This window comes from Meleagris gallopavo, chromosome 2, assembly GCF_000146605.3.
Source record: "Meleagris gallopavo isolate NT-WF06-2002-E0010 breed Aviagen turkey brand Nicholas breeding stock chromosome 2, Turkey_5.1, whole genome shotgun sequence".
NCBI classification, from domain to species: Eukaryota; Metazoa; Chordata; class Aves; order Galliformes; family Phasianidae; genus Meleagris; species Meleagris gallopavo.
Window position 1 is genome coordinate 27,875,353 of NC_015012.2, and position 27,655 is coordinate 27,903,007.

Below are 27,655 nucleotides of genomic sequence, written 5' to 3' on the forward strand. Positions count from 1 at the left end.
AGACATACATGCCCACAAAAGTGGGGAGAAAAGGACTGCATTGATTGGATTTTTTAAACTACTGTGTATTTATGTGGATTGACTGCAACATAACAGCATTAAAATTGCCAGAGCTGTGAGCAAGTCTGTAGTTTCCAGAAACTTTTTAAAGCCTTCGTGCAGATAAGTATTGCTTGTTTTTAAATGAAAGAGCAAGCAGATAAATGGAATGTTTTGGATGAGAATTATCAGTATTGAAGTATTTGCCAGGGTGTTCCCATGGCAGGAGGCATGATAACTGAGAGCACTGGGAAAAATCAAAGCAAATTAGTCATTCTGTGTATTGCACAAGCAATGAAAGATTTAATCAAGGCACTAAATAATCAAAAAATAGGGTGATCAATAAAAACAGAGAAGACAGAATTTTGGAGGAAAATTGCAGATGGTGTTATGAGAAGAGCCACATGTTGCGGAGAAAAAGCTGTGAGGACAGACTTAGTGCAAGAATGCCAACTGCAACTGTAAATTTCTGCATTATTTTAAAGCAGAGACCTTGGTGAGTGACTAGTGTTGGCAGCACTGGCAACTTGCTGACCTAGCTGTCATTGCAAATAATTAGCAGACAAGTTTACCAAAGCTGCTGAGGTATCCCTGTAAGAAAAAGCAAAGGGTTCAAGCATAGAAAACAACCTTTATCTGACCTTTAGCATTTTTGCAGTGCTGAGCGCCAGATGTGAGGATTTTTGAAACAGGCAATCTCTCAGAAGACAGTGCATCAATGAGGATATTTTGCACGGGATATGTCGAGTAAATCTGTTCCCAAACCTTAAAAGTAAGATCATGGTGTCATTTGCCAAATTAAGGTGTCAACACACTGTGCTTTCACACAGTAGCCACCAATAAGATTTGTCAACTGTTAAGTATACAGTAACATTTTTCCCACATTAAAACGATCATAATAATGAATTTTCAAAATCAGTTTCGTGGTACTATGTAGACAGTTGCTATCGATGTTATTTCAATTGCATAGTATCTCTGGAATGTTTAAGCTTTTGCAAAGTTCTTTATTTTTGGTTTAATGTATAATTTAAGAATTTTTTCTAAAAAGTGTGAGTCATTGCTGTGTGGAAAAAGGAGGAATTAATACTGATCTCATCAATAGATTTTATTTAAGCAAATGATTCTTATCTGAATGTTTTAATGCAAATTAACATGATAAAACGCTATTTTGTACACAGAGAAACCCAAGCTTCTCCCAGACCCAGATCCTGATGTTGAAACTTACAGTGGTAGAGTACTAGAAATCAAATCTGTTTCTGATATTTCACTTCTCATTCAATCTTTAGTTTTTAAATATGACTACATATGCTCGTTGTACAGTGCTGAGTTACTGGACTAGCTCACTTGAGAGATTTTATGATCAATTTTATATTTATTTTGATGCATTTGATTTGAACTCAGACAAAATATGTAAACAGAAATCGATAATGAAATGTGGGCCCAACTCATAAATCTCTTTGGACTTCAGTCACAAGTTGCTTGCATGCTATTGGTGGGGAAATGTGCTTTTTCTGCTTATATTCTATTTCCCTAATCAAAACAAACTTGAAACCCCTAAAAGGAATGCAGTAAGTAACTGGAAAGATCTTTTTCTTTCCTTCAGTAAAGTTAGAATAATGATAATTTAAAAAAAAATCAAAAATTAGTAGAGCTGGACACAATTTGAAGCCCACATTTAAACCTGAAAAAATTGTGCAAGAATGTTTGTGTTTTTAATAATTAAAAATGGGTTATTTACATGAGGGAAGGGGTGTAAGCTTATGACATGAGTGTCATATTATAAGCATTATAATCATTCAAGGCATTGCACAGATCTTTTCACAATTAAAAATGACTTTCAACATTTATTACCTAAATTCATATTGATATATTATTTCTAATGCGTTGGCTCTTTTAATGGTTTGAGAGTGGTCATTATTACAAGTTGCATTTTTCTTTTTCCTATCCTAAAGTCACTGTGAATAAATTGAATACTTTAAATTACCAAGGTATGATCACACACTTTACAAAATGTCTATGGTTATTATAAAGCCTCATGAATGTCAGTGAGTTTAGGGGATTAAATCCCCTGCAAGACTTCAGGTCACAGTGATGAGCACTCCGTTACACTCGGGTGATGTCTCTTCCTGCTAAGAATGTTTGAGGACAAAAAGTCTGAAACAGACTTTGGACTTGACTAATTCCTAGGGGGAAGAAAGCTTCCTACTTAATTCCAGTTCTCTTCTACTTCAGTCTGTCCACAGCAACATGGCCATATATACGTTGTGCTACGTGTGAGAAGACATGCATTTTGCTCTAGGGTTTCTGGAGATCTGCTGCTGATTTTTATGGCACAGTATTAGAAGTATTTTTTTCTGTGCTAAATTGTATCTTCATGGCTTTTAATGCCTTCCTTATGTAAGCATGCATTCTAGGCTTGCTGCCAGCTCAGTCCTTCCTTCATGTCTTTTCATTATTATTTTTTTGTGTGTGCTACTTAAACCTTAAATGAAACTTATGGGGAAAAAAATCTGCAGAAAAAGTGCAACTGATTATATACTTAAATGTTAATGAATTGGGCCCCTGATTTTTAATACAGTTTGCTTGAGCTCATATACAGTTACTGGCTTTTACATCTTATTTCACTCATCATTATACAAAGAGCATCCAATTTATGTTTTATTAATATTATTTAACACAACTTCTGTAGCTTTCTTTTTAAGATGTAGTAAAAAAGCTTTCTGTAAGGTATCTGGGGATTGGCAATTAATAGTTGTGTACTTTCATGATAATGCTGAAATAATTTTTTTTTTCCTTGTAAAAGATACAATAATAATTCTTTTTTAATGATTAAACTAATTTAGTAAGTGCAAGATGGAGGCGCTTTCCTACAGATTATGCTTCCACCTCAGAAGATGAATTTGGATCAAACCGTAATTCTCCTAAACATACCCGTCTACGTACCTCTCCAGCCCTGAAAACTACGCGACTGCAGAGCACGGGGACAGCAACTCAAAGTAGCAATGCTTTCAAGCACAGAATAAAAGAACAGGAAGATTACATACGTGATTGGACTGCTCACCGAGAAGAAATAGCAAGGTTGGTTTCAAAGGAGCACCACCAAAATAACAAAGATTTGTACCCAGACAGTTGTATGGTGCATATATAGGAGAAAGTAAGCTTGTAGATTATCTATATTGCTCTACGTAGTTTTCATTCACTAACTGAACGGGTGATTTTAAATTCCTCTTGTGAGACACTGGCAGAACATTTGTGTTACCTGCATATATTCTAATGGATTATGGTGATCATTGCTGAGTTATGATAGCTAGCTCCCAGAATGCAACTTCTGGTTGCGTTAGTAGGACTTGCAGAGAAGAACTTTGTGTGGAACTGTTGGTTGCTAGTGGTATATTTCTTGAGGTATATTTGAATTATATCTGATTTTGTATTACATTTGCATTGATAGTGAGATAGAATTTCAGATGAGTGCATAAGTGTCAGAGAGGAAGTAATTCTGAGAGACCATGTTAGATATCATGTGATCATGTGATCTTGGGTCCTGCACTTCGGCTACAACAACCCCAGGCGATGCTACAGGCTTGGGGCGGTGTGGCTGGAGGACTGCGCAGAGGAAATGGACCTGGGGGTATTGATTGATACTCGGCTGAACATGAGCCGACAGTGTGCCCAAGTGGCCAAGAAGGCCAATGGCATCCTAGCTTGCATCAGAAACAGTGTTGCCAGCAGGAGCAGAGAGGTGATTGTTCCCCTGTACTCAGCACTAGTGAGGCCACACCTCGAGTACTGTGTCCAGTTTTGGGCCCCTCACTGCAAGAAAGACATTGAGGCCCTGAAACGTGTTCAAAGGAGGGCAACAAAGCTGGTGAGGGGTCTGGAGCACAGGCCGTATGAGGAGAGGCTGAAGGAGCTGGGAATGTTCAGCCTGGAGAAGAGGAGGCTCAGGGGAGACCTCATTGCTCTCTATAACTTCCTGAAGGGAGGTTGTAGTGAGCTGGGGATCGGCCTCTTCTCTCGTCATTAGTGATAGGACAAGAGGGAATGGTTTCAAACTACGGCAGGGGAGATTCAAGCTGGACATTAGGAAGTATTACTTTTTAGAAAGGGTGGTCAGGCACTGGAATGGACTGCCCAGGGAGGTGGTGGAGTCACCGACCCTGGGGGGTGTTCAAAGAAAGACTGGATGTTGTGTTGAGGGACATGGTTTGGTAGGAGCTATTGGTAATAGGTGAACGGTTGGACTGGATGATCTTTTAGGTCTTTTCCAACCTTGGTGATTCTATGATTCTGTGATTCTAAAATCACATGTATTCATCAAAAAGTAATTTCTTGTGAGTTCCTGAGATTAGTGTTGCAATTTCTGCATTATTGCCATTAGCACTGTGCTTCAAGTGAGCCATGGAAAAGGCAGTCACTTCTACATTCTAGTAACTAATTATTCCCCTATCATACAATACCTAGGCAATGAAAGTAGCTTGTTCAAAGTAAATTAAACAGTGTAAGTATTTAAATCCTATTTAAAACTTAGATGTGAGTATTCAAGTTTTGAACATTTTCACAGAACTTAGTTTGGAAGGGTAAACAAGAAAAGTGTTGTTTGTTTGTTTAATTTATCTTACGCTGTGGTCTCACAGCTGTGAAGCACTGCGTTGCTTAGTTTAAGTAACTATTTCTTTTTTTCCCATCTTCTTGATAATATTTTTCAACATTTTCTTCTAGTGTAGTCTGTGAAAAGGGAAAATACTTAAGGCAGCCTTGGTAAGTGTGAGAAGCACCTTGAACTAACAGGTTATGAATTTAATTATAATTTAATAACAGGCATATGAAGAAGGTGTGATTAAAATCAGAAATGTATAAGGCTTAGAAACTTCAAAGGTGTAATTTCCATATTGTAGCTTAGGTGATATTGTGTCCTCCTGAATGCAGGTGAAGGCAAGTACTTTAGCATTGGAAATGTTGTATATTTATATTTGTGCATATATGTGTATTTATACACACATGTACATCTATGAAAATATTCAACTCTTACAGAATTCTGTGAGTAAAGATTTATTTATTTTTATTTGAATTTGCATCCACTCTACTAAAATAGGTCACTTTTAAGTGTAGAAGTGAATGGGTGAACAGGGTAATTGGTATATTATGGGAGAATGCATACAAGTCTGCCAACTGAAGAGAAGTGGAATAGTTCACTAATTTTGTTAGCTTCCTTCACTTCTGCAGTTGCATTTCTTTATTATTATTCTTATTTATTTTTCTTCCTTATTGATTTATGCTTGCCAGTCATCGGTTACACGTTTTAACAGTGTATTTGCAAAAGATTTGAGGGGACAGGAAAGAGAGGGTTGATTTTTGTTAAGATCAATTGAATGACTGATCAGATTAGGGAAGTGTTAAGTTAAAAGTTGAGATTATATGACAAGCATTTTGTTTTTTCCATGTTACCGTCATGTTCTTTAAATTGGTCTTCAAAGAATGATCCAGCTTACACTTTTCACAGACTCTACAATTAACAAATGTTAATAAACTTGGAAAATAGATTTTTTAAATGTCTTTTGGAGCCTCCTGGGGAAAGAGAGATGCAAGAAAAGCTAGGGAAGCTCCCTTCATATGATTCTGTTCTGCTGAGCAAAATGCAGAGCAGAGCTACGTTGTGATGTGGAAGAAAGAAAAAGGCAAGTGCAGAGAGAGACAGCAGTAGTTCAGAGCTCTTCAAATAGCAATTAGTCAAAAGAACCTTCAGCTGAGAAGTTGAATGTATTTGTATAATGCCATCATACATTTGTTTTTCCAAATGGCAAGCTTTTCTTGTTTAAATTTGGGGATTTAAGGTATTGGTCATTAATTTTAGACATGTAAGCAGTTCAGTCTGAGCAAGCTGCAAGGCTGCTGGATAGTAAGAGGTCTTGCAGAAGTTCTTTGCAAGTAGATAAGATGAAATATAAATTAAAGGCGTCTTCATGGGACATCTGTGCAGTATTTTCACAGTATTTCCAGTGTATCCTATGTTGAACTTAAATGTGTTGCACACGTCTGCCTGGGAATCCTAGGAAGAAAACAAGGATACTCTCTTGAGATTGCTTTCTACCATCTTCTTTTATAAAGGCATATTATTAAGAGCTTCAGTTAAGAATTTCCTGTTGTATTTCTATACGTACGCTTTCTGTTCTGAAAACCATGCTCCTTCTCATAACACAGCTACCATCAAAAACTGGAACATCATCTGAAAGGCTGCAGGCTGGGCTCTACTGCTCTGTTTGTATTTGTAGACAAGAGTGTAATGCTGTCTTTATTACTAGGATCAGTCAAGATCTGGCTCTCATCGCACGGGAGATCAACGATGTAGCAGGAGAAATAGATTCAGTGACTTCATCAGGCACTGCCCCCAGTACCACAGTAAGCACTGCTGCCACCACCCCTGGCTCTGCCATAGACACTAGAGAAGAGGTAGGAGATCTTCATGGAGAAATGCATAAGGTTCTTTCTTTTCTTTATTTCTTTTGCTTTTAGCATTTTGCATAGCCTTTTTTAGTTATTTCCACCCAACCTGTATGCATAATCTCTACTTTCATTTTTAATTTAAAGTTCTTTTACGTTCTGATAAACTACCCAGAAATTGTAAAAAACTACAGAAATGCATACTATCTCTGTCTGTCTCTTTTTTTCCACAAAGCATAGGACAGGATGATTATTTGTTTCCTTCTTGTCCTTAGCCTTAGATACTGTTGGGTAGTATCTAAGTGCATTTGAAAGTATGCAGGAATATATATATATGTATACATTTAATACTTTATGTAGCTATTAAAAAAAGCCCCTCTTTTCACAGGTAATATTGAAGTTTCTTCTTCTGAAAACTGAAATGCTTAGGCACCATCAGCTAACAATAACTTCACATTTTCTTTCCTAATAATGTTGTAAAAACTGCCTTGAAATAAGTTTGCATTGTGCTTGTATTAATTCTTATTTTCTTTGACTATATCTGGTGTGCTTGAATATACTGACTAACTTCTTTTAGTAACCATCACAAGTTCTAATGCTGGTATACATGTTAATCTGAACGTAAATCATCACTTTCTTCCATATTACAATTCACCCTAATGTTTACTGCATTTTTAAATTCATATTAGTCCTTTCAAAATGCGTTTATTCATTTTTTGTGTACGTAAAGTTTGGTTAATAATTAGTTGACCGTGTTTAGTATAATACTGTCTTTTTCTGTGGAAAAAAAGATATAAACAGTGACAAACTTGTGAGTTGTGTACCCAGGAAAAAAAAATATGACTACATTCACACAGAATTTATCTTTAATTCTTATAGGTTGATAACTAAACTTCAGCAAATAGTGCTCATTTTCTCAGATGTAGTCAGATTGCTCTGATTTTATACTACAGTTTATTTTCTTTAAAAAATGCTGTACAGTTGTACATGCTACTGCAGGTGGCAGTCTTTCCTTTAAGTAGGCATAGGTGTTTCTGTAACTCTATGACTAATAGGGAAAAATCTAAATTTGATTGCACTGTACCTAATCTCACACATATATATTCCTTTAATTAAAGGAATAAATTTCCGGTGCCAATTTGTAGGTAATTATCCATGCTACATGTATGTAAACGAAATTTCTGTGGGGTAACCTTTTTCTGTTGCCATGTAAATCTACTGTTTGAAAAAAAGATATTCACTTTACAAAGTATTGCTATATTTGAATGTGGCATCACGCTATACAACAGAATACAACAGAAGAAGAGTGACTTGTATTTGATAAGCTTCTTCAAAGCTGCCTGAAAAGGAGAAAAGATTAGTCTCATTTTGCACATATCCAATTGGTTTAATAAACTGCATTTTTCTTTTACTCTCCAGTTGGTTGACCGAGTATTTGATGAAAGTCTCAATTTTAGAAAAATCCCTCCACTAGTGCATGCCAAACCACCAGAGGGGAATGGTCAACCTAATGATGCTAGACCTCAGCTACCAAATGCCATGGATCCCCCAACAATTACCCGAAGAAGGACTTGGAGCAGAGATGAAGTAAGTACAAAAGAAATTTCTCTACGGTAATGTTTCTATTTCAGTTTTTCATAATCATCTCTCTGCTTAGCATTCTACACTATCCTTTCATTCCTACCTATACCAGTAGCATAAATACTGGAAAAAATTACTTATTTAATTTGCAAAATGTTTTAGTATGATCACTTGTCTGGGATAGTAATTAGAACATAAGTAATATTTTTTTAAGGTTAAAAAAAATGGAAAATGTATGGAATTGTTTATGTTTAATTCTATTTAAAACTTATTTCAGGTTATGGGGGATAGTTTGCTGTTGTCCTCAGTCTTCCAGTTTTCTCGCAAAATAAGACAATCCATAGACAAAACAGCTGGCAAAATCAGGTGGGTTTTCTTTTTAAAGTTATTGTTATTTCTGAAAATGTTCTGCTCACATTGACATTCCTGCTAGTAGGAGATGTATGTAATTCAAATAGAGCAAATGCATTTAGTAGCAGCTTGTGATTTGAAAAAACAATGTTGGTGGGGTTTTTTTTTGTTTTGTTTTGTTGGTTTTTTTTTACTATTCAAGGAGATTTCAAATTAATTGTTTTTCTGTTATTATTTGTATGTGTTTCCTATTGTATGAAGATAAATATTAGCAACATTTGCATAGACATCCAACATATGTCCAGCAGAAGAGCTGTTCCAAAGCATGTAAATGCTGTACAAAATCTGCATTACTTCTGCAGAAAACTCCCTTAATTTAAAAATAAGATTAAAACTTTGCTGAATTGTATATTTGCCAAGCTGATGTAGAGATCAACCATTTTAGGAAGAAAAACAATTGGAGAGAGGAGAACAGTTTCATTAAATCCTTCTGAAAAAGAACTTACTCTGGAGACAATAACTAAAATAACAGATGATGACATCTGTTATTTTTAATTACAAAGTCCTGCTTAGATAGCTAGGTTCCTGCCACAAATGTCATGGTAGCTAACAGGAAGTCCAGACCTATCAAAAATGGTAACTTGTTTCTCTATCAACAGCTGCATTTAACTTCAGTAACATTTGGTGACCATTTTATTTGACAAGAGGAAATGAAAATTCTAAATGCAAAGTTCAGTGTTGTTTAATTTACATGTCCTTCCTTCGTGTCTTACTGTAGCTAATAATTTAAAAATTGTGTATATTAAAAAGAAAAGACACTTGGCTGAACTTAATACAATTTTTTTGAGTGTGAGAACATACTAGGTCTGTAATTGATCGGTTTGGCTAGGAAGTGCCCCATATTGAAATCTTGGATATTTGTAAGTCTGTTCTATTTTTACCAGTGGTTACCAGTAACATTTGTGAGCATGGTATTTCCACCATCTCAGTATGTGTTTCCAGACTGACATTCATCTTGCTTGTCTTTCCATGTTTCCCTTTTGAGGCTGGAGGATTATAATACTGGAAAACACTCCTTGGTTTTCTCAAGACACATAACTTTATGTATGATGTTATTTGTTTAGATATCTTTAGGGAAAGTACAGAAGTATCTTTTACCATGTCAATTTCATTTGTAAATGAATTTTTGAAACATAGGTTTAGAATACAGTTGCTCTCAAAAACTCTGTATCCTGGTTCTGTCCCCTCCCAGGTTCTCATGTAACTATAGCCCTAGTTCTCTCACTGGCGGGATAGTGTAAGAAGCTGATATTCTCCTGGTTTCAGCCAGCACAAAATTGATTTTCTTCATAGTTTCTGCTTATGATGCTATGTATTAGCTTTAGGAGAAAAACAATGGTGATAAGATATTAATGTTGTAGTTGTTGCTGAGCAGTGCTGTGCAGATCTAAGGCTGTTTCAGCTTCCCACATTGTCTTGCTAGTAACAGGACTGGGGGAGATGTGCGCAAGAAGCAGGGAGGAGACGGAACCAGGACAGCTGACCAAACTGATATTCCATACCATATGACACCATGTGGAACAATGATACAGAGGGTGGGTGGAGTTGACTGAGGGGAAATGCCACTGCTTGGGGACTGGTTGGTCATTGATCAGCAGGCAGTGAGCAATTGTATCTCTTTTTTTGTAAATATATACATATATTATATACATATTATTGTCATTGCTATTATTTCTCTATTGTTTCCTATTTTTGTCTTGAAAAATAGTTTTTAGCTCAACTTGAGATTTGATATTTAAAAAAATATGTAATATCTTCTATTTTTCCCCCCAACCCCCAGTTCTCTCCCTCATCACATTGAGAGTGGGGAGTGATGGTACGGCTGTGTGGCTGAGCCACCTGCCTGGATAAACCCAGAGCACTGTGTCAAATTAAGAATTTGACTTTAACGTGCAGAACTTAATATAAATTACATAGAAATTCATAACTTATTCAATATTAATCTACCTTTGAGTTCACTGTACCATTTACTTGAATAGCTCATCTCAAAAAATGAGCAAATAAACTCTTCCAAAGAGATAACTAAGTCTGATCATTATTTGGAATTATTTCTAAAAGACATTAAACATACTGTAAATAGAAGCATTACAAAAATATTACATACATTTTTATCTTCAGTGTAATTCTTTGGGAAAATACAGTGACATCCATGGGGAGCCCTGCTTACCAGTATATATTTTTTTCCTTTTAAAGCTGCATCACCGGAGCAAGAATCTTACTTGTTGATTGACTTTTTTTATGGTAGGCTTGTGGAATGATATATATCTTAAAATGCTGTAAAAGCAGTAGATAATAGATGCTCTACTCTTTTTTGTAGATTTTTCTTGATGCTTAGAAGTTCTGTAAATATTTTGCCAGTACAGTTGTAGTTTATTTAACACAAAAATCTGAGAGTACCTTATAACGAACCTAAACAAATCTACATATGCAAATGCATTCTGAGAAACAGTAATATCATCTTATATTTTTTTGCTAAACTTTCTGAGCTTAATGGCTACGTAATACTACATTGTAATTAATGCAATAATGCTATAATTATTTATGGCAAGATACATATGAGGATGTGGATAAACATTATGTGTAAACTTAAAGAGAACAGCATTACGTTATTTCTGTAAAAATATGTTCATTGGAGAACTTTCTTTAGCATATTCCTCAGAGCTGTGATCAAAACTTTCTTTACCTGCTACTCAGAATGGATTTGAATAATATGACATTTTTCGTAATGTCACTGGTATTTTGAATTAGAAAAACACAATAGTTGTAGAATTGTTTTTTAGTGAGCATGTAAGGGAGCAGTGAGTTTTATGTACATCAAAACAAAGTTAAGATAAATTCTGTAGTAAGGTCAATAGACTGCTATGCTTCTATTTATTTCCCTGGAGCTAAGCTGTTTAAAATTTCTTCCTGGAATACATATGATGAGAATCAATCAGGATTTGTCAAGCTAACGTTTGTGTACAATTCCAGAGTATTTGACCATGAAAGGAGATGAGGAAGTTTTAGAGGTGTGCCTGACTGTGTTGTTGAAGTCCTCCCTCAAGTTTCTTTGTTCACCAATATAACCTCATCTCACAAGAGTGGAGACAGTATGGGACAGTTACAGCAATTACAGATTCCACCATACGTACTGAAAAATGACATCCATTCTGTCTGAGTCCAAGTGGACAAATAAATGTTTTCTGTAAATGTGAATGCTTCTTCTTGTAGTATTTTAGTTGCAGTAGCTAGTTTTACTGAAAATACCAGTTTCGCTTTGGCTAAAGTATTAATAACATAAATATTTTCAATCATTCTTGACAAGAAGATGTGTCAGAAATTATAATGAGCAGAACTCAGTCATGAAAAGAAATGTGTGTGAGAAGGGGAAATACATGTCTTTTTGCTTGGCTAACTTCTTCTCATTTCATTGGAGCTGCCATTCCTGTTTTCCAATTTGAACGTAATGTTCTGACTTGCACGGAGTTCTGTCAGCACAGGGGCACCCATTGTGCAGCCACAGCTGCAGGCACCATTGCAGCTGAGGGAAGAGGTGTCGTGCTGCACCAGCCTGTCCAGGCCCAGGATTTGTGGCATCTCCTGCTGCCTGGAGCTGGATGGCAGGTCTGCGAACACTAAGGTACAAGTCTAGGACTCACATATGTGATCTGAGAGCAGAGTGACCTCTCAGATAGCAACACATGCCATCCCAGCTCTATGTGGGATGTGCCCTTTGGCTGATGGAAAAACTCTGACAGAAAAGGAACGCAGCTTGTCAGTGTTCTGGTGGGCTGCCTTGGGCAAAAGGAAGATGAGAAAAAGGAGTTGGGGGACGAACAGTCTTTCAAAGCTAATTCTGTGGGACTGTACTCAATTTCTGTGAGCCTGCCTCTGCAGTCAGGAGATAAGATTAGGAGGTGAGTCTTTGGAAGAGGCTTGTTCTTCATCAGAGGGAGGGAGGGAAATGTTCTTCAGGTGGTGAATTTCTGAAGACGTGGCTGGTCCTGTGTGAAGCCAGGAGAGTCCATGCTCGTAGTCTCTGATTCTATGATCATTCCTACTTTATATTAAGATATAGGATTGAGAGAAGCTTTTGGAGCTTTATTCTTTGGCTAAATTCTCTCAAAACTGGTGAAGCTGTTTTTATTTTTCTCCAGGTCCTAGTATACTGAGTTCAACTTGAAACAGATTCAAGTGTCCAATTCTTTCCTTTCACAAAACCCCTTCTATAGATCTGTTTTTCTTCAGGATAAGGTCATAGTTTGGCTTGGCTAAGCTCCTTTTTATAATTTATTCATTGCTGTGTTTAATCAGTTTTGTTTTTACTCACTAATATACACAAAATGACATTGTAATGGAAAATTGTGTATCTTGCATCCAGTTCTTTGCTAATGAATTACTCTGGTGTAATTCTCGGGAAGCACGTATGCAGGTTTTTTTTTTTGCTTTTCTATCTTTATATAACATACGAGTTTGCAGGAATTTTTGGAGATTATGAAGAGATGCAAGTATGAATTTCAATGACAGGACCTTCAGAGTTTTATCTGTACTGTGTAATGCAAATGCTGTATTATTGGCTTTCCTTACAGCAAGCAGGTAAGAACCTGTGCAGTCAAGCAAAATCTAGGCAAGTCAATCTGCTCAATACAAGCACCACTCATCTGTCTCTGCAGTTTTCTGTGCATCCTGCAGTATGTAGCAAAAGAGAAACAGGGACAGAGCACAATCAAATATGAATGGTTAGGCAGATTTGCCACAGAAAGTAAGACTGGGAAAGGCAGGAGCAGAAGCACGCAGTCATCTATAAAATACGTTCTTTCAGTATGGTTAAAAGAAGGAGGAGCAAGGGAGACAGTCATGCTACTCAAAAGAGATTAACATGTATTAAATGCAGAACTGAAAAAAAAAATTGAAAAAATAAAGTAGGCTTCCTAAAATTATAGGAAAAACAGATTGACCAGTCTACTTTATAGCGGGAATAATAACATTTTAAATAAATTTTAAGGATTTTTGCTATTTTTTTTAAATAACTTCTGAAATGTAAAGTATTTAGATTGTTAGAGAACTAATATCATTTCTGAAAGACAGGAAGGTTGAAAGCACCACGTACATCAAGGCATATAAATGAATATATGGAGGGTTTTAGTCTAATATGAACAAGGTAAATGGAAAAACAAGCAATGTCACTCTAATTTCTATATTTTTCTATTAACGATGTTTACTGCTAAATGAAGACTCTGAGATGCAAAGTATTGTGAATTTCCCTCTTAAAAAGTTATTTTCTTAGAGTCCCACCAATAGCAGTAATGCCTTTAAAGTGTACTACTGTTATGTTATGATGTTAAAATGGTTTTCTTGTTTGCTTGGCAGTCTTTGCTTAGCAGTTTTAGTACAGCTGTCCTTATTCTTAAAGTCTGAAATACCATTAATGTTTGCTAGTCACATTTCGAACTGGAGTTAATACCTAATTATTGCAATTAAAGAAGAAATTGATTTATAATATAAAGCTCTAATATTATTATGATGTTACTTAAAATAAGGAAAAAATAATACCCTTAAATATCCACCGATTCCATGTTTTCAGTAGTGTAATTATACACAATTTACATGATTTTTATGGTACTGCAATTTCACAAAAAATATTTATCACAGCAGGGGAGCAAGGCAGAAACAAGCAAGCAAAAAGCTTCCTCAAATCTTATAATATGCTTTGGAATTTTACATATACTAGAAGTGACTTTTTTAAACATGTAATACTCCATTGCTTGAAAAAAAATTATATCCTGTGGGCTGTATTTCCAAAAATGTTTTATTTGTCACCAAATTAATATAAAAAACAAATATAAAAGTTGAATTTATCAGTGTTAAATTCTCGTGTATTTTGCTGTTATTGCAAAATACAACATTAACAGGGAATTCTGCTATTAAATAGTTGGATTATGAAATAAATAAATCTTGTGTTGAAGGAAAGAATAAACTGTAACTTTTCAACACCATAATGTAGTATGTAGCTACCTAACTGGCATTTTATTGTAAATACGGATTTTGCTGAACCTTTGTATGCTACTCAGAAGATTCAATCTTGGGTTTCTGCCTGTTTTCACTATTTTAGATTTCAGTTTTATTTAGTGCTCACTACATTGCTTTCTTGTATCTGGTATCTAATCTTTATGTTTTAGTTTGTTTACTTCTAAACATACTATCCTTGTATTTCCTTCTTTTAGAATATTATTTAAGGACAAAGACAGAAATTGGGATGAAATTGAAAACAAGTTACGAGCAGAAAGTGAAGTTCCTATTGTGAAAACATCAAGTATGGTATGAATAGTTATCTTTTCTGGGGTAGAATAAGCCTTTTTCTCATCTAATTTCTAAATAATAAGTAGAAGAAAATGCTATTTTCACTGATGATGCTAACATCTGTAAAAGGTTTCACTTTGACAGTATCTATTTCAATAAAGAACTCAATCTTTTTAAATGATTACGAAGACTTGCTATCTTAGAACCTCTCCTAAGTAACTGTTCTGAGGGATTTCTCAGATAAAGAATAATGTAAAAGGATACAAACTGTATACAGACTCCATTGGGCGCTATTATTTAAAAGAAGGTAATAACCATCAGTTTGATTGCTGGTTTCTTTCAAATAAAGTTGTTTTACAATTTTAATGCTACTTTACCTACTGTTTTCTCATATTTAAAGAAATATTTATATTTTAATATATGGGAATAAAATAAATTTGTAGACATACTGTAATAAAAGCACTCTTGTAATCTGCGTAATCTAAATATTGTTCTGAAGTAATAACTGTAGGGTACCAACTACAGGTAGAGTTTGTGTAGCATTCTGGCTGTGCCTAATTACAGCTGCTTCATGACCAGACTGTGTGGCAGTGTGAGGGAATGGAGCATGTGTTATTTCCCACTACATTTTGGCCTTTGAGGCTTTTGTGAGGATTTGCTTTTTGCTTTTTTTTTTTTTCCTACAATGCATTAAAGCATCTCATGTTGTTTAAAATTGCTTGATCTATGCACTCATTTTTAAGTTTCTGCTTAGTTTTCAGAGTAATGTATCATTCAAATACATACTAAAGCAGTGTTTGGATTTTCTTTTTTAACCACAAAATCTTATGAGGAGTTACCAGAGGACAACTGCAGTTGCTGTTTGCTTTGACCTTGGTACATTTATTTCCAGCTCAGATGAGGAATCTGCTTTAAGATAATGGCTTTGCAAAATCCGGTATAATCCATTTCTTTGCCACCCACAGAAATTCTCTGTTCTCCTCAGTCAGATTAGCAGTATTCTAAGACAGGATCTTTCAGCTGTAGGATTTACATACTTATTCACTGCACCACACTTTAGATCATATTGTAGCCCTTTTGACTGCGTTGCTGTGGCTGTGTCTGTGTTAGCAAGCAGCGCAGCTCAGAGGGCACTTCAAGGCAAATGAGTGCTGAGGACCCGGTGCTGGCACAGTGCAGATTCTCACAGTGGCCCACTGATTGAAGACAAAATCTCAGTGCAGTCATCTTGCTGACTATTCTGACTCACATCTAAACATGGTTATGAATCAGCTTGTCTACCCCGTTAATATTGGGCTTATACTGTAACTTTTCTTTGTAAATTTGCCTTCAGTTTGCCTCGTTTCTACACTACTGTGATGTCTGTTGGTCAGTGCTTGATAAAAAGTAGCATAGGCAAATAAGTAAGGGGTAAAATGAGCCATTGTTGATTTGGGAAATTGAACAGTCAAGAACAAGTCTTTATTTCCAAGAGGGCCATCCTGAGCACTGGGACCCACGGTGCAAATGGCCTTGTCCCACGCAACAAGGGTGTTTTGAATGCAAGGAGGGATAACACAAATATCATATATCAGAATTTGGGGAGGAAACTTATTTGCTACTGATACACAGCTTGAATGTCTTTTTCCTTAATGAAGCAAGTCCTTGAGCTTTGGAACATCTATTTCTTTCCTAGGAAATATCATCAATCTTACAGGAACTGAAACGAGTTGAGAAACAGCTCCAAGGTACAGATCCTTTTTTACTCTTCTCTGTCATTGCTGTCTGTTTCCAGTTTCTTTTATTTATATGTATATAGCGTGAAACAAGTACAAATGTCACATCTTATGAAAATACAATCACAATATCAGTTGCATACATTACACCATATAATTACTAACACATCTGGTTAAGAAACATCACTGAATTAAATATATTAAAACAGAATACTGATATATTTTTATGTGGGTGACAAAAAGCTTAACTTAAAATGAAATAGTCCAGGGAATCCCAAAATAATTATTTGTGAAACTTCCTTAATAGACACGTTTATGTGGGTAAATTTTGAAGAGTGGGTGCTAGCAAATCCTCACGACATTAATGCATCAGTAATAACCTCATGTGTAGAACAGTTGAATATAAGGAATCCACTGGGGTCACAGTCTATAGGAAACCTTTTTAAAAAAATTTATCTGACACCATAAAATGAAAATTTAGAATTATTTCTTGACATCTTCCCTTCACATTACTGGATCTGTTCTCCATAATTGCAGAATCCACAGACTATGAAATAGAATGTTTTTTTCTTTGTTTTTCATTTTTCAAAGGCTTTTATCTGAAAAATGAACAACAACAAAAAGTGTTATGTTGGTAAAGTCTGCTACTTAGACGTATATTGCATTCATCAAAATCAACTTATAATTGAGAATATTTTAAAAAGGGGGCACTGATCTCTTCTCCCTGGAAACTGATGACAGGACACACAGGAGTGGCACCAAGCCATTCCAGAGGAGGCTTAGACTGGGCATTAGGAAAACTTGTCTACTGGGAGAGTGGTACAGCACTGGAACAAAATTCTTAGCAAGGTGGTTGATGACACATGCCTGTCAATATTTGAGGGGCTGTCTTACTGGCCTGTGATCCTACTCCAAGCCCAGGGCATCCATTACTAGTGTCAGCCTCAAATCACAATGATTTGAGGATCCTCACCCCTGGCAACTCTAGTTTAAAACCCTCCTGATTAAATTGGGAAGCTTGCTGCCAATGATGGTCTTCCCCTTGTCTGACAGATGAACCCTATTCTCCCCCAGAAGACCAAATTTCTCTAACTTCGTTCCATGACATAAGTAGCCAAAGCCCTGTTCACAGTGCCACTCTCAGCCATTTATTGATTTTCTTAATTCTGTTGGTCCTTTCCCTCCCTGTTCCCCTGAACTGGAGGATTTATGAGAAAACTACCTGTGCTCCCGAGTTCTTCACTGCTGCTCCGAGCTCCTTGTAGTCCCTGTAGTGGATATTCTTCAAGTTGCTGATAGCTGTGTCGCTGGTGCCTATGTGGAACAGCAGCAGGAGATAGTCTGTGGAACATACAAGGTCTGGCAGCCTCTCTGTCACATCCTTGATGCGGGCCCCTGGCAAGCAGTAGACCTCTCTAGATAGCGTGTCAGGGCAGTAAACGTGTGCCCCTGTGCTGTAGTGAGATTGTTTGTAGGCTTTTACTCTAGACAGAGGTGCTAATATGTGAAAAGAATAAACATTTTTTATCAGTGCATGAAATAATATATTTTATGTTTCTACTCCTTCCCTTCCATTTCTCTTAATTGCTTAATTAGCTATTAATGCTATGATTGACCCCGATGGCACCTTGGATGCTCTGAGCAACTTGGGATTTGCCGGCCCTATCGTGCCAGCTCAGCCGAAGCAGAAGTCCAGTCCTGTTTCCCAGAGCGCCCGTCCCCAGGTGCAGCCAAACTGCCAGCCCGAGGCGCGGGCTTCCCACCCTGCTGCCGGCCCTGCTGCAGCTGAACTGGGGACTGCTGAATCTGAGCCAGATTTCAGCATACATTTCAATAGGTTTAACCCAGACGGTGAAGAGGAAGACGCCACTGTGCATGAATGACATCTCACTGTTGGTAATAACACCCTTCGTGTGGAATGTCTAGAAATGGAAGGATTACAATATCGGTTTTATAATTAAAAGAAAAAAGGCTTGGTCAAACAGCAGTTGTTTTATTAAACCAGTTTTCTTTAACTGTGATTCTTTGCTTGTCACACAAATCCTTGTCAAATCATAAGGACATGCATAGATACAAGTGTAGGAAAGCAGATTGTGGCAGATTTGCCCTTTGTGGTTGTGCGCTTTGCAAAGAAATTATTATATCGGCAGTTTTCCCTTAACAGATTAATTTCTTTTTAAAAGCCATGTGAGCAGTCTAACATTTAATGTTACTGAAACCCCAAATCTCTTTGCCAAGCTACTCTATTTAATGGATCTCCTCCTCTAAAGTTTGTACAGAACTGTTGAACAGTTACATTCGATTCTGATTTAGGTGATTTATATAGGAAACGTTATCTTTGGCTACAGTGACACATTACTGCAAAAGGTAAGACGGATTTCAGAAAGCATTCATTCTTGTGTGCCGAGAATCTCAAACAGTTCTGTGTTTTGTATAACCTTGTTGCTGCGTAAATTGTCTTGGGGTTTACAAACTTCATGTATTATGTTTGCACTAAGATTTGCTGGGAGTGGTAGGTGAACATATCGATATCATTAAACAGCAAACGGTGTTTTGGTGTACATAGAAAACTGATAATACCATACTTGTATTAACACTGCAATGGTTTAATCCACTTTCTGAAAGGATTATTTGGCACTTTTTGATCTTCAAACGTCTTTTTGATGTTCATAAAAGTTGAAGTATCTCATATCTCATTTCTGCCCAAACGTTAGTTGAAACTAAAAAACAAATTTAATCGTACAGATCCATGGGACATTTTAAAGCATATTCAGGCAAATGGGCTCTCACCAATTCAAATACAACATAAGCTTCTGGAAAAAAAAAAAGGCTATTCCTTGAAATAACGATGAGACGTAAAATTTCCTTTGGGATTTCGGACATAGAATTGTCATAATTTCCTTCATCAATAGATGCACTCCCAAGCAAATGATTTTAATTTGCTTCTGTATATTTTCCTGTAGTCTTGCTCGTAAAACTGTCTCTGTCTTACATATTTAAAAGGATTCTGGAAGATGACTGCTAACATAGACATTTTGCTTATACCACTGAAAAGCAAGTCTATTTAAAGTTTCCTGTATAAGGCTATTTTCCTTATAAGTTGTCCCAGTAACTTAACATTTGGAAATAATAATAAAAATAAAAGTAAATTACTTTGTATTTCCAGAACACTGTAATTTGGAGGAATGTTATTTCTGTTAAATGTAACTAATAGACTGGAATTTTCCTATGTTTGCATCGGTCTCTATATATTAAGGTTGAAGATACAGTTTTGCAGCTTTTATGAAATGGTCTTTAATATTTCAGCAATAATCCTATATGACGTTTGTTTAAAAAGAAACTACTTTCTGTACACTTTTAAATTGTACAGGCTTTCAGAAGTCAGTAAAAGTTGGACCAGTTAATAAAAACGCAAAAACTTTTTTTGTAGAGATGTAAAAACAAAACCACTAATCTGTTGTATAATGGATTTCATATTTTCTTTAAAAAAGAATTAAAAGCAAACAGCCTTCACGTATGACTCAATATGCTCTACTCCAGCTAACTGTGGAAGCCTGAACTACACTAGTTTACAGAGGCTACAAGAAAAGTTTTAGAAAGTGCAGAAGGGCAAAAACAAATAGAAACTAGAGCTAGGTATTGAAACAGTGTGTACCAAACCATCACCATAATTCCTTCTTTTGTTTAATGCTTGGGAACATAATTTTTCTGCAGACTCAAGTGGGAAGTAGGAGATGGCAAGGATGGCTTGGAGGTGCAGGCTCTTCATGCAAGATTCTGTTTGTGTTCTTTCAGGCGTTTATACCTTTCTGTTCTGTAATAAGCATTTTGCATTACTATGTTCTTATTTTATATGAACATGTTCTCCTTATTTATTTTTGTTACATTTATTATGTATGTTATTTTGTTATATTCATTTACAACTCCATTTTTAAATAAATAAAGTGTTTCTGGAACTTTAAAAATGTGTAAATACGTAATTCGAAGCTGAGAAGTTCACACAGTCTTCTTGCATTCTGTTTTACCTTTACTGAAATAGAAAATGTCGTTTTTCATGAACATCTCTTCTTCTGGAAAGGTTGTGTTATTACCACTTCTGCTTTATTTAATCTGTGCTGACAGTGCTGGCTCACTTTCCTCTATTTGGGTTCATTTCCACATTTGAATTCATAGTTGTTTGCAAAACTAGAAATGAAAATAATCCTGAGTTTTAGTCACCAAATAGTGATCGTTTACCCTTTGTGGAATGAAAATAAGTGAGTTTTACTGTATCTGCCAGGTGCAATATTTGATGTTTTACAGACTGCTTTCCCATTGCTTCATATGTTGGAAAACTTCATCGCACATTCTGATTTGGCTTCAGATTGATGCCTTTTTTTCCCCCTCTTCTCCCAGCTTGGACTTTTTATGAACTTTTCTTCAGGCCGCTGCATTTTCTTTTCTGTAGTTAGCTATGTGCAAGAACAAAACTAAGAGATTAGTGTTAAGTTCCCAGAATTCGTTGCCAGCTTGCACATTTCAGAGTTATTGAGCTTTGCTTTGCCTTGGCAGTGGTGAACTGTGATCTTCTACTTACCTCTTACTCCTTTTAGCCCTCAGTTTGATGTCACCAAGCCTGTACTGGTGGCACACAGTAGAACTCAATAGCACTCAGCTGTATGGGAGTAGGAGAGTTTTGCTGATGTTGATGGATGCCCAGTTGGTTTAGTGAGACTTGAGCAACTGAGAAAGTCTTTACAGATGCTCATGATTTTTTCATATTCCCCCACTTCATCTGCCGCTATTCACATTTCCTCAGTTGTTGCCAGCCTCCCTTAATATTCGCAAAAGTAAAGGAAATGCACTTCTGGATTAATATACTCTAGCACAAATCCTCATTTGCTCAAGCATTAGTGGTTTGTCATTTATTTTCCTTGTAGCATTTTCATCTATCTGGTATTCTCTAGGTAAAGGTTATGCAGAGAAGTGTTCAAAATGCTTTGGGCAATCAGCTAGCTTGCTCCAGTCCTCTGCTTCCTTTTGACACGTAGCACACAGAGAAAAGGGACACCACACCATTCTGGTTGGCATGCCAGCTTCCTCCCTTACAGGCCCGCACTGATACAACCAATGAATACTTCTAAGGACTATCACATCTAGTTGTGGCATACAGAAATGAAGCTGAGTGCAAGCTGTGTACCTGGCCTGCTAGGAGTAAGATGGTGTTTCACTAGAAGCGTGTACTTCGGACCAAAATTACCTGTTCTTTCAGTCTCCGAAGAGAATGCTGCTTCGTATCAAAGACTGAATTTCATGTGGGTAATGCCTGTCTAAAAGCCTTTGCAGTTTCAAGCAGAAAGATTTCTAGCATAGAAAAGATCTGAAATTGCTGTTTTGAGGAATCAAGAAAAAAAAAGCGTGCAGGAACACGTGAAGCATTCTGTGACACGGAATGTAAAGCTAAGGATGCCACTGCCTGGCAAGAAGTATTTTGTACTGGAAGGGAGCAGCAAGGAAGAAACTTACCCTCTCACCAGCCAAGTTCGTTAAGCCTCATCCTGATAAATAATCAGATTTTAAGTAGCACAAAGATGTCATCTTCACTTAGACCGCATCTGTTGACACTGACAAGGTTATAGTTCTGATAGTTCAGCTGTGCTTGTTCGTTACTAAATATATCAGACAACACTGGCCTTGGCAGTAGTGCCCAAGTGCAGTTGCCCAACACTAAGGAACAGCATTTCAAGCTGCTCCAGCTCCTTAAGAGAATAATTTTTGTTCTTGGTAAACCTTACCCAGCCCTGCCCTTGCAAGTGGCGACCAACAGTGGTTGGGAGCAAGGCATTTCCTTTTCAGATTCTTTTCTCCGCATTCATTTAGCTTTATAGGAGAGGATATACTTAAGAAGCAAGTGGAATTATGCAGCCCTGAAAATATTTTAAAATAGGATAAGAAACCATAAATCTATGTTCACATTCACTGATCTTGATCTTTAGCTGTTCCAACAAGACCAGAGTGAACAGTAAATGAGAAGCCAGAAAAAAATAAACCCAGTGCCCACCTCCCTTGGCTGACAACTGCACAGACAGTTGCTGTTTTGTGAGATCTGTTGACATTCTTACCGAGAAGCACTCTTAAAATTTTTGACAGTATTGCAAAATGCCCTTTTTCAGGAGGCTATATTAAAACTGGAGTTCCTAGTTACTGAATATTCACATGGGGCCATAAGGCAGTATTTCCAAATGTTACGCTTTTAAAAATGATGCCACGTGTGAGAACACGTATCTCACAGCAAGCTGCCTGTGTGAAGGGATTTAGGGCCCTTGGTCACCTGAGTGGTATTTTCAGTGCTCTTTCTCTCATGTCTAGAGAACCAGTGTATCCACAGAGATCATCGCTGAAATGAAAGCTGAACAACGCAGAGCTATAGAGGTGAGGTGGTGAGATGGATAGGTGTTCATTTCAGGGATAAAACTGTACACACTCACTTCACAATACTGTGTAATCTGGTGAAGTTCTGGTAGTCTTATCCCATCAATTCCTTAGGGCTAGCATTTTTAGACCAGTTTTAAAAATTAATACACATTTTTATGATTTATAGGTCTTTTTGTTCCTGCTGAGTAGCTAAAAGCACCGTCAGGACTACAGAGATCTTTTCTTATATTAAAAAATAACAGTTTAGTGGCAGCATGACGCCTTTCACGAAAACTATTTTTTAACAAAAAAAGATAAATGAATAATAAAGATTTAAACAAAAGTGCAAATAGACATACATTCCGTATGTCTATTCATACAACGCATGGGCTTGTATGGAAATAGACATGGAGTACAAGATTAAATATGAATTTCTGAAATGCTAGTGGCTGGAAGTGCCTAAGAGCTGTTCTGCCTGCAGTAAGAAGACGGCTCTCATAAGGCTTTTCCCTACAGGGGCGCAGTGAGAACTGGGAGCTGTGTGAACGCCATGGAGCTGCTGTGGATCAACGCGGCTGTTTCCCGCCTACTGGAGCCTCCAGGCAGTGGGGCTGGGGCTGGGCACAGCTCATCTCACAGGCTGGCACTGCCTGCAGGTCTGCAGGACACTGCTAAAGCCAAAGAGGTGGAGATCAACCCTACTGTGGGGCTTCTGTCTGAGCTCTTCCAATTGCTTCACAACTATATTTTCAGTTACTAAAATCTTGTGAGGAAAGAGTTTCATCCCAGTCTTACAGATGAGAAAACAGACTAAGAAAAATGTTAGTGCACTTGCTGTCTTGTGAGTGCTGAGGCGAGGCGTTGCCAGGGCTGACATCTCAGTGAGTGACACATGGCAGCACTTGGTCAGGCGGGGATCATTTATGCATTCCTGCATGACCTGTGCCTCCCAGTGGATGTGACAGAGCTGGTACCTGTGTCTCCATCGGGGTCACTTTGCTCGCACTCCTCCAATACTTCTCCTCGCTGGGCTGCAAGACACCTCCAGGGGCTGCCTTGGCTGGATGCAGGCCGCACAGAGCCGACTGAAGGCCGTGTGGTGTGCAGCTGTGAGCACCATGGCGGCTGAGGGGAGAGGCATCGCCTGCTGCCTGAGGCAGTGTGGTGGGTCCCTGGACACTAAAGTTACAGTTCAAGGACACATGTAGGCAATCTGAGAGCAGAGTGACCTCTCAGGCAGCACCACTTACCATGCGAGCTCTGTGTGGGATGTGCCCTTTGACTGATGGAAAAACTCTGACAGAAAAGGAACGCAGCTTGTCAGTGTTCTGGTGTGCTGCCTTGTGCAAAAGGAAGATGAGAAAAAGAAGTTGGAGGACAACCGCTCTTTCAAAGCTAATTCTGTGGAACTCAATTTCTGTGAGCCTGCCTCTGCAGTAAGGAGATAAGATTAGGAGGTGAGTCTTTGGAAGAGGCTTGTTCTTCATCAGAGGGAGGGAGGGAAATGTTCTTCAGGTGGTGAATTCGTGATGGACACGGCTGGTCCTGTGTGAAGCCAGGAGATGGCCTCGATGATCCTTGTGGATCCCTTCCAACTCTGGATAGTCTGTGATTTTATGGTATGTATCAGTTTAATTTGAATTTATATGGTCTGTATGCGAGAGAAGTACTGTAATTCTCCATGCAAATTATGCATGTTTATGTGCATATATTAAAAGATGTTCTTTTTTTTTAATCTCAAGATTTAATGGGCTAAGGGAGATCATATCATAGAAATTTTCAGCCATTGATAACTGGGTCTTGAGATTTGCTGCCAGCAAAGCACTATCAGTGAGATCTGCAGAGCTGCAGCAGCACTGAGGTAGTCATTAGTTTCAGTTTTCTAACATAAGGACTCTGTTACAAAATGAAGGATGAAATAGAGAGTGAAAGACATCCAAACAAGTTTTTTGTTCAATTGCCCCCAAAATATCAGCAATATATGAAAGACAACATTTTGTACACCCATAGAGTGGGACACAAACGAGTCTTCCTGTAGGGCAAGATGCAGCAGGAAGGCTCTGTAAAAGGGCTCCAGTCCTGAGTAACCAGTCATTGCTGCATTGCCCCTGTATGTTATAGATCTACAGGAGAACAGGACCAGAAAGCAGATTGCAGTGTATACTGCTCAGAAAAAATCTTAAGACAGTCACCTTCCCATCAACTTTTCAAGAGAAAGGAAAAATGTGGTGATGTACTGCATTGTACTGCATTGAGCACATGATCACTTTTGGAACAAAAATATATCTGAAGCATCTAAGATTTTGTAGTTCAACTGCTATTGATCAGGACTTCAACTGCTGAAGTTGTCTTGAGGGAGGTCACATCCCGCATTAAATCTGATAAAAAAATAACCAAGTTTCCTAATTTCTTCTGGATGACTACCACCAAATTATATGAAGTTAAAGGCCAACTAGAAAGGACTGCAGCTGAGGTTTCCATTTTATTCAAGAGTCTAGAATGACTAAGAGCTAAGTGGATGATCCCATGTTCTGAATGATGTTTATTAGCACCTCTTTCAAATGAGAAATGAGAGGCAGAAGGACCCATGACCATTTCAAGGTGGCCAAGTTATGCCCGGCTCTAGCTGTGCCCGTGCTCTGGCTCTCTGCTTCTCTCCTGTGATGACAATTTCAGCAAAAAATGCACAAGATTTTTCCCACTGATAGAAACCTTGGTGCTGAGCTCTGAGAAGCAGAGGACAAAGACAAAGCAGTGCTGTTACTTTTAGCAACAGAGCTTCTGAGGAACAAGGTTGGGATCTGGTACTGCCGAACCAAGGTGGACTCAATTGAAAATAAAAAAGGTGCATTACAGTCGGGGTCAGAAATTCCTCAAGTAAATCAAATGAGAGAAAAAAAAGGAAAAGAAAAGAAAAGAAAAAAGAAACTTCCCAGAAAGCAATTTTAGAAGATTTCCAAATCCTGAAAATATCTGAGGTAACTAAAATGTTGATTGGACCAGTCTCTACCAAATGTTCATATAAACCTGTGAAACCAGCTACTGCTTTCCCAGTCTGAACTTTAATAACTAATGAGTCACATTGCAAAGAAACTTGAAGTGTAGAAATCTTCTGTGGAAGCTGATTGCCTGGGTGGAAAGTCAGGCTGTGCTGTGGAGGCTCTCCTTCCCCAGGAGAAGGTGGACAAGGGGGCATTTGTCACTCTTCTCACGCGTTAATTCTCTAATCAGAAGCAGTGAGGAGTGCAGGAGCTGACGGTTGGCAGAGCTGTTCCCATGGCCCTGCAGACCTCGTGGCCATGGCAGAGGCAGCCTCACAGCTGTGGGTACAGCACTGTGGGGTAGGGACACAAGTCCAGGACACACAGAAGAGTGGAATGCCAACAGGACTCCGGAAATGAGTGAGTCCTCCTCTATGCCTCATTTGCAGGATAAAAATAGGTGCAGGGCTTCCTCATTACATTTTGAACACTTTTGAAAGCTTCGGTAAATGATTACATCTGTTTCCTAGAATGAGTGAAATTCAGCAATGCACAAATGAGGGCAGATGTTCAACTCAGTGATGGAACAGTGAAGTGATGTTTCTTAAACAAGGTTGCTTGAAGCAACTAAAGAAAATGCCCCAGGGTCTTTGTGCAATCCCTGGAGCTCGTTCAAAAACATGGAAGGGAGAGGGAAGGGCCATTGCTACACTGAGATGCCAGAAGCAGTCCTGTGCTGTTGCTTAGTTTGGAGTATTATAAAATAAAGGCATTTGGCAGCTGAATAGGATCGAGAAAAAACAGGGGGTTGATTCAGGCACAGAAGTTTTTTGCCCAGATGTACAAATAATGCTGAAGGATGGAGAAGCCAAGATGCTATTGCTTGGAGTCAAACAGAAGAAAAAAATGGGAAATCAGGATAGTGAAAGTCAGATAGCTGCACTTCAGGAAAGACATTTTACAGACTGAGCTAAAACTGCAAGATTTATTTACAGGGAATGACTGGAGAAAAACTAGTTGAAATAAATCTTGAATATTCCCTGCTTTGAAATCACTCTGTATGTGTGTGGTCCAGGCAAAATTCATTTTAATCCTCAAATTTAATATCCTTCTACGTTTCAAAGTTTCTCAAGATTAAAAGAAAAATATTATCAGGTCAGAGTTTTAATTTGAATAATTCTTGCTTTAAAGACCCATGTGAAGGTGCAGGTAGGAGATGGGTCATTTTTGTACTTAAACATATGCCCTCTGAGGCTTTAAAGTTTAACACTGTATCTCTGTGCAGTGTCTTCCCTGTTCTCCTGATACATTTAAGTATTTAAATATCACGCATGAAGTGTTTCGAAGCACCTACAAACACAGCAGTCCTGGGCTTTGGCCACTGAGCAGCGCTGCCTTTCAGACTCACCATTCAGGGACATCATGCTTGGTTTTCCTTTGACAGCTTCCATAGCTGTGCTGCTTGGGAACACTGAGCTGCAGCCTCAGGAGGGCATCAGCTGAGGAATGAGAGGAACCACTGAAGAGTGTAGAGAAAGCCATTGGGAAGACAGCATCAGCTGTATTTCCAGAAGTGCTGATGTGAGTGATGGCTGCTCGTCAATCTCCTCACACATTTGTCCAGTTTGGCCTGGCCAGCAAAGCACAACACAGTGGGAACAAGCAGACATGATCTTTCCACCAGAAAATGGGATTGCAGAGTTCATTACTGTTAAGAGCTGGTGAGCAAGAAAGAAAGAGAGATTTTTATATTTCACAGTTTCTTTTTCATTCTTCTCTGGGCTGCTCCTTCCGATTTTTTTTTCCCCATTTTTAAAA

At 37.8% G+C, this 27,655-nt stretch overlaps 1 protein-coding gene across 9 annotated transcripts in view; it reads left to right on the plus strand.

Annotated features, from left to right (window-relative positions):
• The window catches only part of CEP170 (centrosomal protein 170), a 54,974-nt gene extending 35,683 nt beyond the window's left edge, over positions 1–19,291 (plus strand). The window contains exons 10-17 of one of the 9 annotated variants that reach the window (XM_019612741.1): positions 1,218–1,268; positions 2,883–3,117; positions 6,339–6,516; positions 7,897–8,064; positions 8,336–8,424; positions 14,673–14,766; positions 16,424–16,475; positions 18,060–19,291. In XM_019612741.1, the coding sequence (XP_019468286.1) occupies positions 1,218–1,268; positions 2,883–3,117; positions 6,339–6,516; positions 7,897–8,064; positions 8,336–8,424; positions 14,673–14,766; positions 16,424–16,475; positions 18,060–18,346 (1,154 nt within the window). In that variant the 3' untranslated portion in view covers positions 18,347–19,291. The other 8 variants (XM_019612737.1, XM_019612738.1, XM_019612739.1 and 5 more) reach the window with 8 other exon arrangements.
• Positions 19,292–27,655: the final 8,364 nt, after the last annotated feature.